The 12,990-nt window shown below is 44.0% G+C and overlaps 1 protein-coding gene across 2 annotated transcripts in view; it reads left to right on the plus strand.

The window, feature by feature from the left end:
• tet2 (tet methylcytosine dioxygenase 2) overlaps positions 1-12,990 on the plus strand; it is a 44,154-nt gene that overhangs the window by 24,944 nt on the left and 6,220 nt on the right. Inside the window, exons 2-9 of one of the 2 annotated variants that reach the window (XM_047364439.1) lie at positions 2,600-5,455; positions 5,538-5,628; positions 5,726-5,819; positions 5,913-6,121; positions 7,583-7,724; positions 7,816-7,905; positions 8,458-8,595; positions 9,651-10,005. In XM_047364439.1, coding sequence (XP_047220395.1) covers positions 2,644-5,455; positions 5,538-5,628; positions 5,726-5,819; positions 5,913-6,121; positions 7,583-7,724; positions 7,816-7,905; positions 8,458-8,595; positions 9,651-10,005 — 3,931 coding nt within the window. In that variant the 5' untranslated portion in view covers positions 2,600-2,643. Of the gene's footprint in view, positions 1-2,599; positions 5,456-5,537; positions 5,629-5,725; positions 5,820-5,912; positions 6,122-7,582; positions 7,734-7,815; positions 7,906-8,457; positions 8,596-9,650; positions 10,006-12,990 lie in introns of both variants that reach the window. The other variant, XM_047364438.1, reaches the window with a different exon arrangement.

Consider the following 12,990-nt stretch of genomic DNA (forward strand, 5'->3'; position numbering starts at 1 on the left):
ATGACAGCCTCACAACATCCAGAGACTTGAGGTACTCAGGGTGGATCTCATCCACTCCCAAAGCCCTGCCACCGCGGAGCTTTTTAACCACCTCAGTGACTTCAGCCTGGGTGATGAAAGAGTCCAACCCCGAGTCCCCAGCCTCTGTTTCCACCAGGGAATGCGTGATGGCAAGATTGAGGAGATCCTCGAAGTACTCCTTCCACCGCCCGATAATGTCCCCAGTTGAGGTCAGAAGCCACCCACCCCCACTGTAAACAGTGTTGGTGAAGCACTGCTTCCCCAACCTGAGGCGGTGGACGGTTTGCCAGAATCGCATCGAGGCCAACCAGTAGTCCTTCTCCATGGCCTCACCGAACTCCTCCCAGGCCCAAGTTTTTGCCTCTGCCACCACCGGGCCGCGGCACGCTTGGCCTCACGGTACCCGTCAGCTGCCTCAGGAGTCCCACAAGCCAACCATAGCTGATAGGACTCCTTCTTCAGCTTGACAGCGTCCCTTACTGCCGGTGTCCACCACCGGGTTCAGGGATTGCCTCCGCGACAGGCAACACAGACCTTACGGCCGCAGCTACAGGCAGCTGCATCGACAATAGATGCGGCGAACATGGTCCACTTGGACTCTATGTCTCCAACAACCACCGGAATCTGGTCCAAGCTCTCCCGGAGGTGGGAGTTGAATACATCCCTGGCCGAGGGCTCCGCCAGACGTTCCCAGCAGACCCTCACTATGCGCTTGGGCCTGCCAAGTCTGTCTGGCTTTCTCCCCTTCCAGCGGATCCAACTCACAAACAGGTGGTGATCAGTGGACAACTCAGTCCCTCTCTTCACCCGAGTGTCCAAAACATGCGGCCGAAGGTCTGATGATACAACAACAAAGTCGATCATTGACCTCCTGCCTAGGGTGTCTTGATGCTAAGTGCACTGATGGACACCCTTATGTTTGAACATGGTGTTCAGTATGGACAATCCGTGACTAGCACAGAAGTCCAGTAACAAAACACCACTCAGATTCAGATTGGGGAGGCCATTCCTCCCATTCACGCCTCTCCAGGTGTCACTATCGTTTCCCACGTGGGCGTTGAAGTCCCCCAGGACAATAATGGAGTCCCCGAGAGGGGCACTATCCAGCAACCCTGGATAACCCCTGGATTCTACAGGTTTGCAGAATTCTTATGAATTTCAACCTCTGTTTGTCTGGAATTTGTTTTAATAATTTTGGGTTTTGCTTTTACCATGCTTGAAAAAATACTGGGGAACTTTTTTGATGCATTTTCTTAATGAGAGAAAAAGATATGCTTCAGATAAGGAAGTGAAAATTTTTTTATGTGCACACTGGACAAACTTTTAACATTACTGAATTAGGATCAGGAATAAGTTTGGGTTTAACTGTACATGGAGTGTTCATAGATTTTGTCTGTTCAGTTCTTTATAGTCTGTAAAGAGCACAACCAGATGCGAAAACCTAAATGATGGGAGAAATTATTTTAAGATAAGAAAAGTAATTAAAGGAGACAAGATAGAGTAGACATTTTGTTTTGTGTGCCAAAGATGGTAAATTTAAGTAGTACATGTAAACAATAAGGACTGTCTGAAAAAATATTTTATACATGAGGCTAATGATCTGAAATACTTGGTTAGTTAGGTTAGCAAATACGTTTTGGGTGTTTTTAGTTTTTTACTTCCACAAACCTGATAGACATCTTGCTGTAGTTAAGGTTCTCAGTCCAAAAACCTGCAGTTTAATTTTGAGGAGAAGGTCTGGTCATGCACCAATGAGTCTGTCAGCGATTGGATTCAGCCAAACGGCACATCAGATACTGAAAAATTAGATTTTAACATATACATTAAATGCATCAGAACGAAAAGCTCTCACTATCTTCCGTCTTGTCTAATGCATAAATGGGGACCATTTCTTGTTGGATTCAAAACTACTACATTTGGCAAAGAATCTGCAGCATAATGTTTTGAAATTTGGTGAAATGGGTAATCTCTGCACATGATGCAGCAGAAAAAATCCCTTTTGCTCCATAATCTGCATAAAAAAAGTAACTTACATGAAAAAAGATGAGTGAAAAAACAGAGAAAACAACATGAAGGTAGTGTTTGTAAAACAATACATTATGGAACCAAACTTGACACTATTGATTGATGGCCATTGTTCCACCCAGTCAGAACATACTGTACATACTAGTCAGCACTTTAACTGATAACTACCAGACAGCAACCTTTTGCCTCCTCAATAGCACTTAAAGGCTTTTTTTGATGCTGTCATATAACCTGGCTGAACACAGGAGATGCTGGTATGATGTTGTGTCAAACTGTTGGTGTGAAACACAAACCAGGGACAGAAAATGCTCAACAATAAATGTTAGTTTTGCACATTATGAACTTAAACAGTTCTTCAACTTGGTTCTCAACACATTGGTTTCAAACCACAATTCATTAAGTGGCACATGAGCTCAAAATGGATTTGACGGCTTAAAATATTTTTTTGGGTGGAAACAAGTAATTTCAATATAAAGATTGCATTGAATGTTTTTTGCTTTACTTGAAAAAACCTTCAAAAATAACCGTCTCATACCGTCTTTCTACCATGCAGGTGGGACAGAGGGCAGCCTGGTGTATGGGCTCTGAGCAGGCCAGATGGAAACAGAAGAGGCCACACATGAGGCGGAAGAAAGTCTGATGTTGGGACAGTTCGGAACATCTCGGCACAGTTCTCACAAATTCCAGAATGGAGCCCGGTTTTCACAGGAGGATTCTCTGCAGATCAGCGACGGTGAGAGCTGGATTACGGACGCGGTGCATCACGACCCCTGCAAAGCCGTTGGCTCCATGAAGAGGTACAGGGAGAACTGCAACGCCCCAGCTTCAGAGCAAGCATTGTTCCAACAGGGGTTCTACAAGATGAACGGAGATTTAATGAATGGGGAGTTGAAGCATGGATTCACTGAGCAGTCCTTACTGGTCCACCAGCCTAAGAAAATGAAAGTAGATGCTGAAATGAAAGAAAACTGTGACTCAAGCTATAATTTGGTGAAAAACTTATCTGAGTCAACAAAGAAAACTGAAATGGAACACACTTCTGCTCAGACTGATATTAATTTTGAAATAAGGAACTGTCATATATCTAATGGAGATATTTTCAGTCTACCACGAAATAAGCCAGTTCCAAATGGTGCTGTATCATCTTCCTCAACCATAGAAAGCATTCCAGGTGATCTTTTGGAAAAAACCTTGTCTCAGTATTATCCTGAGCAAGTGTCCATTGCATCACAAGCATCTGGATCACAGCTAGATACTGTCAACGACTCATTGGCCACACACTCGGCCAGTGAAGGTGCTCAACCCCCTACTGTAATCTCAGGGTTGCCAGAGTCACAGCAGCAGCCGCCTGCAGCATCTGCAGAAGGCCTGAACAGCTACAACTCTGGCAACTATTTAGTAAATGGATATTCCGGTAATTTTGGAGTAAACCACCATCAGCAACATCCTCCATCTTGCTCTGGTCAGGAGATAGCTCTGGGGGCACAACAACATCCCAATGGGGCACAATTCTTTCCAGATGACACAAACCCTCAAGGAACATATACAAAACCCCAGAAGAAGTACAACCCAAGGTCTTTTCTTACCCATCGTAATCCCTTACAGACCGCAGAGGCAGCCGGATATGGATCCCTTCCTAATTCTGGCGTACATGAGAACAGCCAAAGTGACAAACATGCCGCTGCTCTGCACCATGACACCAGCATAGGACTCCAGTATAGGACACAAACTCAAAACTTTCAGGATAATGCTGGGGAACAACATGATGGCCACCTGGGAGCCAGTCTCCAGCAGCAAAATCACTTAGGGTCAGTAAACAGTATGGAGAACACACATCAACAGAGAGCCACTCCCAGCCAAACTAACTGGATAGAAATTAATCTTTCACATTCCCATCAGCAGCCGATACACTCCCCATCATCCCAGGCAAAAGAGCAAGGCATGTGGAGGGACATTCCTGCAAAGTCTAAGTCAGAACAGCAGACCACCAGCCCCCAGGTAATGGAGCCAAACCCAGTGCAAAGGTACAGGAAAACACATACACAAGGACCTTTCACAGATACCAGCCAAGGGTCTAACAGCTCCCAGCAAAAACAGCAGGACTTTCTACCTGCTCAGATGCAATGTGCTTCAGTTCAGCACAACACTGCCCCTGAGTGGCAGCAGTCCAACTCTAAAGCACCTCAGATGCAGCAACATTTGCTCCAGAAAACGCCTGAGACTAAAAACTTCCCTCAGAATCAGCAATCTAACTGCTACCTCTCCCCGATGGAATCAGAGCACTTACATGAGGACAAAGACTTGGAGGAGATACTGTCAGCAGAGTTTGTGACAACACAGCAACAGCACTGTCATCTTCAACGCCCGCTGTCCCACCCACCACAGTTTGAAGCTCAGCAGCTCAAGTCCCCCACTTACAGACCACGCAGCCAGCCTCCACCAGGTCAACACCAGCCTCAACCAGACCAGCCTTTCAGTAACAACCATCAGCACACTGACCAATCAGCATTTACCTACAGTAACACAGAGATGCAACAACAACAACATCAAAGACAGTGTCTTGTAAACTCAGGCAGCCAAAACCTCAAACAGTTTCAACCACAGCAGCCTAACACCCACTGCCACGAGCCCAACCACGTGGACTTAGCCCAGACCTCTTCACAGTCACAACCTCACTTTCCGCAGGGTCTGTGTAACCAACAGTCAGCGACACGGATGTTTCCCAAAGCTGAAGAGCAGGCAAAGGCCTCTTGTTCTCAGTTCCAAACAGGACCTCGACTACCTCTGGGACCAGTAGGTCCCCACGTTGAATTTCAGAGGCATGCGGCTCTGCGCATGCATATATTACAAAGGCAGGAACGGCACGGCCCTCCTCACCCCCCTCAAAGCCCCTTTGACCCTAAACAAAACCTGAGAGCTGTAAAAATGGAAAACGGCCCCAGATTCGAGCTGGCTGCCTCCCGGCAGCAGGAACAGCTGTTTCAGACCCGTGACCCAGGGATGGGTGGGGTTCAAATCAAGCAGGAAAATCAACAGTCCCTGTGTGTTCAAAACAAGAAGCCAGGGAGCATCCTCGCCAATATGGAACAAAGTTTGAGGCAGTACGAACTCTCAAATCTATTTGAGAAGAAACCCCACGTCTCCAGTTCATCTAGTAAAGTCAAGGTGGAATCCTCAGGGCCTGTAACAATCCTATCAACCAACATGGATATGACTGGGACAGACTCATCAGCCACAGCAGCTTCGTCCACTTTAGCTCTGAAAAAGACGCTTGACTCCACTCCCAAGAAGGAACAACTCCTGAAAAGTTTCATAGACTCCCCCATGAAGCTGTTAGACACCCCTGTAAAGAATCTTCTGGACACTCCCATGAAAACCCAATATGAGATCCCATCATGCCACTGTGTGGGTGAGTGTCATACCGTGGGTGATGAACTGTGATCAATGGTTCAGCATGTAATTCCTAACATGTTATGCTTTGTTGAATTTAGATCAAATCATTGAGAAGGATGAGGGTCCATATTACACTCATCTGGGATCAGCACCTACTGTCGCTGGCATACGGGAAAAAATGGAGAACAGGTTATCCACAGATTTATAAAGCAGTTAAAGGAATGCTGACTGTGTTTTGCAACTTCTGTTTTTTTTTTTTTTAATGTCTTTATTCTGTGTATTGAAGGTCTGGCCTCAATGGGCGAGCCATCAGGATTGAGAAAGTAATTTACACTGGCAAGGAGGGGAAAAGTACACAAGGATGCCCCATAGCCAAATGGGTCTGAGCTGTTTTTATTCTGTTTAAATTGCATTCTGAGAAATTGGCTGCCCTCAAATATTCCTATAATACCTGTGTGTGTGTTCTGTTTCAGGTGATTCGACGAGGCAGTGTGGAGGAAAAGTTACTGGTTTTGGTGCGTGAACGTACTGGTCACAGATGTGACACCGCCTGCATCGTAATTGTAATCCTGGTCTGGGAAGGCATCCAGCCCAGTTTGGCCGACCGCCTCTACCTCGAGCTGAGTGAAACTCTGACAAAACATGGAGCTCATACGCAGAGGCGCTGTGCTTTCAATGAGGAGTAAGTAACAGCACTGCCGTACTCAGAAGTGTCTTACAATTACATTACCACATACCAGTAGTTTACAGGTGCAATTAGAAAATTATGTTATTGAAAAGGTAATTTATGTCACTATTTCTATTCAAAAAAGAAAACTCAATATATAGATTCATAGCATTATGGTGTATTTATATATTTATATATATACCACATATATGGTATATATGTGGTATATCTCTAGCATTTGATGAATATGGCTTACTGCTAATGAATACCCAAAATTCAGTTTCTAAGGTAATGGCAATATAACGTAAGATCAATAAAATAGCTTTTTACTACAGCAATGTTATAGCTTACACTATCATTAGGAAGACTGCTGACAGTTGTCCAGCACACAGTCTCTGACACCCCCCACAAAGAGGGCTAAGCCACAAAAGGTCACAAATAAGCTGGCTGCTCACAGATTGCTGTACCCAAGTCTGTTAATGAAATGTTGAGTTAAAGAGAGATATAAAACACTGCAGCTGGAGTCAAGTGCTTCAGGAGCCACCACGCACAACCGCATCCAGAACTTGGCTGCAAACGTTGCATTCCTTATGTTACAAACAACGTCATGTGCATCTTACCTGGGCTGAGCAGACAAAGAACTCGGGTTTTGCTCAGTGGTCCACAGTCCCCTTTTCAGATGCATTTTTATTTCGAAGTCAAGGTTACAGAATCTGGAGGAAGAGAAGAGGGGCACAGAATTCAAGTTACTAGAGGTCCAGTGTGAAGTTTTTACAGTCAGTGATGATTTTTGTAGCCTTCTCATCTGCCGGTGGTCCACCGTGTTTCATTAAGACCAAAGTCAGTGGAGCTGTGTACCAAGAAATCCTAGAGCTTTTCATGCTTCCCTCTGCTCTAGCTGGACTTGGCAGCAGCCCACACTGCCAAAGATATCTATAACTGCTTTAATAACCATGATATCATTGTGCATAATTGGCCAGCAAACACAACTCACCCTAACCCCACAGAGAATCTATGAAGTACTGGGAAGAGGAAGATGAGAGACACCAGACCCAGCAATGCAGATGAGCTGAAGGTCGCTATCAAAGCATTCCTGAAAACCTCAGCAGAGCCTCAGACTGATTACTTTCATGTCACGCTGCAATGATGCAGTAATTGATGCAAAAGGATCCTCAACAAAGTACTGAGTGCATATACAGTACAGTGCATGAACATAGGCTGATGTTTTTGTGTTAAAGCTCTTTTCTATTGATCTTATGTTATTTTCTAATTTTCTGTGAAACCGAATATTTGGGTTTTCAATAGCTGCCATGTAAAAGAAAATAAATAAATGCTTGAAATACATCACTCTGTCTAATGAATCCATATATGTGTACACATATTCTGTGTTATTCAAAGTACTTTAGCTAAGTTTGTTTTGTTATCTCTCACTAGTTTGTTTAAAACAAACATATTTTATTACCCTTGCACTTTCAGGAGGACCTGTGCATGCCAGGGCTTCAATCCTGAAGCCAGCGGTGCATCTTTCTCTTTTGGCTGCTCTTGGAGCATGTACTATAATGGCTGCAAGTTTGCCCGGAGCAAAATCCCAAGGAAGTTTAAACTATTAGGAGATGATGTGAGAGAGGTATTTAATGCTAATTACATTGTGTTATAACCAGCAACATGCACTGACATTTAAATTCATGTTAAACATTCTGTTTCTTCAGGAAGAGAACCTTGAGAAAAATCTTCAAAATTTGGCATCATTACTGGCTCCCTTGTATAAAATTATGGCACCTGAAGCATATGGAAACCAGGTAAGAATATGTCTGCATTATAACTTCAATACATTGAATAACGTCCTGTCTACTAAAATACTAGAGGAAAAATACTATTACTAAAGGGCATAATTGATCCTCAGAGGAAATCTAAAGTACCGTAATCAAGGTTTTAATATTAATAATAATATTTATTTTTTGCTATTTCAGACAATCATTTCTAAGTAAGGTTTTGACTTGTCCGAAATTTGTGCTTATTGACCTTATTGTGGTAATTCAGTAAAATAAGGCAGGGCACAGAAACCATCCTTAAAAAGGCAGCACCATACTTGGTTTGTCCACGGGAAAGGGTCCAAGTAAACATTTATTATGTGCACGGTTTATTTTCAGGCCCATGTGTCCGAAAACAGGTTAGATTTTGATGGTAGTGTGTGGGAGTCCCCATGTCCGAAGGTTGGTGTGCGACTGACCTGAACTGAGAAGACACCGTTACTCCCAGTTATTAGTCAATCAGACAATTAACAGGTGTTGCTGACGGGGATTTTGTAAAGTTTAGTGAGCTTTGCTAATTTGTCTTCTTTTTGTCTGTAGGTTGAACATGAGCACAGGGCCCCTGATTGTCGTCTGGGGCTCAAGGAGGGACGGCCTTTCTCCGGAGTCACGGCATGTTTGGACTTTTGTGCCCATGCTCACAGAGACCTTCACAACATGCAGGGAGGAAGCACTGTGGTAAGCTGAACCTAGGAAACTCCCTTAAACCTTTTCATTTAGTGTTACAACCCAAAACCTAAATATGTTTTACTGGGATTATCAGAGGCCAAAACAGAGTTGTGCATAATTGTGAAACAGAAGATAACTGATTGTTGGTTTTCATTTTTTTTTTTTTTTGTAGAAATCTGTGACTAAAGATAAAAGACTTTGATACCGCTGAATAAAATCCAGTGCAACAAACTGCCTGTGGAAGTAACCTAAATAGTAAATAAAGTCCACCTGTCTGTAATTAAATTTCAGTATAAATGCAGTAATTATGTTAAGGCCTCAAAGGTTTGTTAGAGAGCAGCAGCAAACACCATGATGAAGACCAAGGAACACAACAGACAGGCTGTGGTGAAGTTTAAAGCAGAGTTAGGCGATTAAGCAACATTACAAGCTTTTACACCAAAGGTCTCATTCATTAATCTACACATGCATCCATACATTGATACACAGAGCAGTGGGTATCTTGGGGTTCAGTGTCTCAAAGGGCAATTTGGCACGTGGTGGGATTTTTTTGGTGAGCTGGAATCAGACCTCCAGCCTTCTGACAACAAGACAACTACACATACCTCTGAGCCACAGCCTGTGCCTAATCATATGAAAATGGAAAGACTATGACACATTCAATCCTACCAATTTATGGACATCTATCTAAACTGATAGGCCAGGTAAGGAGAACATTTATCAGAGGGGTTGCCAAGATAACAATGTTGGAGTCTGTGTGATCCACAAATCTGCTGTTGTGATCCTTTTCTTCAGGAAGGATAGGTCAGCTCAGCTGGTAACTCCAGCATGATAAGAGTTACAGTTAAAAGGGTTTAGATCAAAGCATGTTGATGTGTTAGAATGGCTTAGTCAAAGTCCTGACATAAATCCAGTTGAAAAGTTGCAGTTCTCAGTTGCAACGTGTGGTGTAAAAGTGTGAAGACAAAACAAAAGTTACCTAAAACACATTTTTAAATAAAATGAATCAGAAACAACCATAGTAACTGCATTTAACTCATTCTGGCATGTATCTTTTTTCTCAGGTGTGTACATTAACAAGGGAGGATAATCGAGAAATTGGAAAAATCCCAGAGGATGAACAGCTCCACGTCTTACCTCTTTATAAGGCTTCTAACACTGACGAGTTTGGCAGTGAAGAGGGCCAGCAGGAAAAAATAAAATCAGGGGCCATTCAAGTCCTCAGTGCCTTCCGTCGCCAGGTGCGCATGCTTGCAGAGCCCGCCAAGTCTTGCCGGCAGAAGAAGCTGGATGCGAAAAAGGCCGCCGCCAACAAGAATGCTGCGCTGGAAAGCTCAAACGAAAAGGCAGATAAGGCCCTTCTGGCCAAGTCAAAAGCTGGCACTTATGAGAACACTATTCAGAGCACTCCATTTACAGGTAGAGTAACATTTTATCAAGACTTTTTTTTGGAAACTTCTAAGTTTAATATAGAGCTGGGAGATATGACCTAAAACTACAGGGGTTGGACAATGAAACAGAAACACCTGGTTTTAGATCACAATAATTTATTAGTATGGTGTAGGGCTTCCTTTTGCGGCCAATACAGCATCAATTCGTGTTGGGAATGACATATACAAGTCCTGCACAGTGGTCAGAGGGATTTTAAGCCATTCTTCTTGCAGGATAGTGGCCAGGTCACTACGTGATACTGGTGGAGGAAAACGTTTCCTGACTCGCTCCTCCAAAACACCCCAAAGTGGCTCAATAATATTTAGATCTGGTGACTGTGCAGGCCATGGGAGATGTTCAACTTCACTTTCATGTTCATCAAACCAATCTTTCACCAGTCTTGCTGTGTGTATTGGTGTATTGTCATTCTGATACACGGCACCACCTTCAGGATACAATGTTTGAACCATTGGATGCACATGGTCCTCAAGAATGGTTCGGTAGTCCTTGGCAGTGACGCGCCCATCTAGCACAAGTATTGGGCCAAGGGAATGCCATGATATGGCAGCCCAAACCATCACTGATCCACCCCCATGCTTCACTCTGGGCATGCAACAGTCTGGGTGGTACGCTTCTTTGGGGCTTCTCCACACCGTAACTCTCCTGGATGTGGGGAAAACAGTAAAGGTGGACTCATCAGAGAACAATACATGTTTCACATTGTCCACAGCCCAAGATTTGTGCTCCTTGCACCATTGAAACCGACGTTTGGCATTGGCATGAGTGACCAAAGGTTTGGCTATAGCAGCCCGGCCGTGTATATTGACCCTGTGGAGCTCCTGACGGACAGTTCTGGTGGAAACAGGAGAGTTGAGGTGAACATTTAATTCTGTCGTGATTTGGGCAGCCGTGGTTTTATGTTTTTTGGATACAATCCGGGTTAGCACCCGAACATCCCTTTCAGACAGCTTCCTCTTGCATCCACGGTTAATCCTGTTGGATGTGGTTCGTCCTTCTTGGTGGTATGCTGACATTACCCTGGATACCGTGGCTCTTGATTCATCATAAAGACTTGCTGTCTTGGTCACAGATGCGCCAGCAAGACGTTCACCAACAATTTGTCCTCTTTTCAACTCTGGTATATCACCCATAATGTTGTGTGCATTTCAATATTTTGAGCAAAACTGTGTTCTTACCCTGCTAATTGAACCTTCACACTCTGCTCTTACTGGTGCAATGTGCAATCAATGAAGACTGGCTACCAGGCTGGTCCAATTTAGCCATGAAACCTCCTACATTAAATGACAGGTGTTTCAGTTTCATTGTCCAACCCCTGTATATAGTGTCATATTTAAAATTGTGTTCCAAACCACTATTAATGTCCCACCCTATAATGCAGTGGTGAATCAGGTCTCTGCAAAGTCAGCAGAATAAAAACAAACCTTACAGCTGTCCTCCCATATACTCCAAATCCAAACAAAGGGTTTACTATAGTTTGGCTTAGTGTGAAACCAGCAGATCAGCCTGGTGGATGTTCTTGACAAAAACAACTAATAACCAATATTTTGGAAAATAAATACAGATTCCCTGTAGCCAATAATCCGACCTCACAGTACAGGTCCTTCTCAAAATATTAGCATATTGTGATAAAGTTCATTATTTTCCATAATGTCATGATGAAAATTTAACATTCATATATTTTAGATTCATTGCACACTAACTGAAATATTTCAGGTCTTTTATTGTCTTAATACGGATGATTGTGGCATACAGCTCATGAAAACCCAAAATTCCTATCTCACAAAATTAGCATATTTCATCCGACCAATAAAAGAAAAGTGTTTTTAATACAAAAAACGTCAACCTTCAAATAATCATGTACAGTTATGCACTCAATACTTGGTCGGGAATCCTTTTGCAGAAATGACTGCTTCAATGCGGCGTGGCATGGAGGCAATCAGCCTGTGGCACTGCTGAGGTCTTATGGAGGCCCAGGATGCTTCGATAGCGGCCTTTAGCTCATCCAGAGTGTTGGGTCTTGAGTCTCTCAACGTTCTCTTCACAATATCCCACAGATTCTCTATGGGGTTCAGGTGAGGAGAGTTGGCAGGCCAATTGAGCACAGTGATACCATGGTCAGTAAACCATTTACCAGTGGTTTTGGCACTGTGAGCAGGTGCCAGGTCGTGCTGAAAAATGAAATCTTCATCTCCATAAAGCTTTTCAGCAGATGGAAGCATGAAGTGCTCCAAAATCTCCTGATAGCTAGCTGCATTGACCCTGCCCTTGATAAAACACAGTGGACCAACACCAGCAGCTGACACGGCACCCCAGACCATCACTGACTGTGGGTACTTGACACTGGACTTCTGGCATTTTGGCATTTCCTTCTCCCCAGTCTTCCTCCAGACTCTGGCACCTTGATTTCTGAATGACATGCAGAATTTGCTTTCATCCGAAAAAAGTACTTTGGACCACTGAGCAACAGTCCAGTGCTGCTTCTCTGTAGCCCAGGTCAGGCGCTTCTGCCGCTGTTTCTGGTTCAAAAGTGGCTTGACCTGGGGAATGCGGCACCTGTAGCCCATTTCCTGCACACGCCTGTGCACGGTGGCTCTGGATGTTTCTACTCCAGACTCAGTCCACTGCTTCCGCAGGTCCCCCAAGGTCTGGAATCGGCCCTTCTCCACAATCTTCCTCAGGGTCCGGTCACCTCTTCTCGTTGTGCAGCGTTTTCTGCCACACGTTTTCCTTCCCACAGACTTCCCACTGAGGTGCCTTGATACAGCACTCTGGGAACAGCCTATTCGTTCAGATATTTCTTTCTGTGTCTTACCCTCTTGCTTGAGGGTGTCAATAGTGGCCTTCTGGACAGCAGTCAGGTCGGCAGTCTTACCCATGATTGGGGTTTTGAGTGATGAACCAGGCTGGGAGTTTTAAAGGCCTCAGGAATCTTTTGCAGGTGTTTAGAGTTAA

This window comes from Girardinichthys multiradiatus, chromosome 5, assembly GCF_021462225.1.
Source record: "Girardinichthys multiradiatus isolate DD_20200921_A chromosome 5, DD_fGirMul_XY1, whole genome shotgun sequence".
Classification (NCBI taxonomy): domain Eukaryota; kingdom Metazoa; phylum Chordata; class Actinopteri; order Cyprinodontiformes; family Goodeidae; genus Girardinichthys; species Girardinichthys multiradiatus.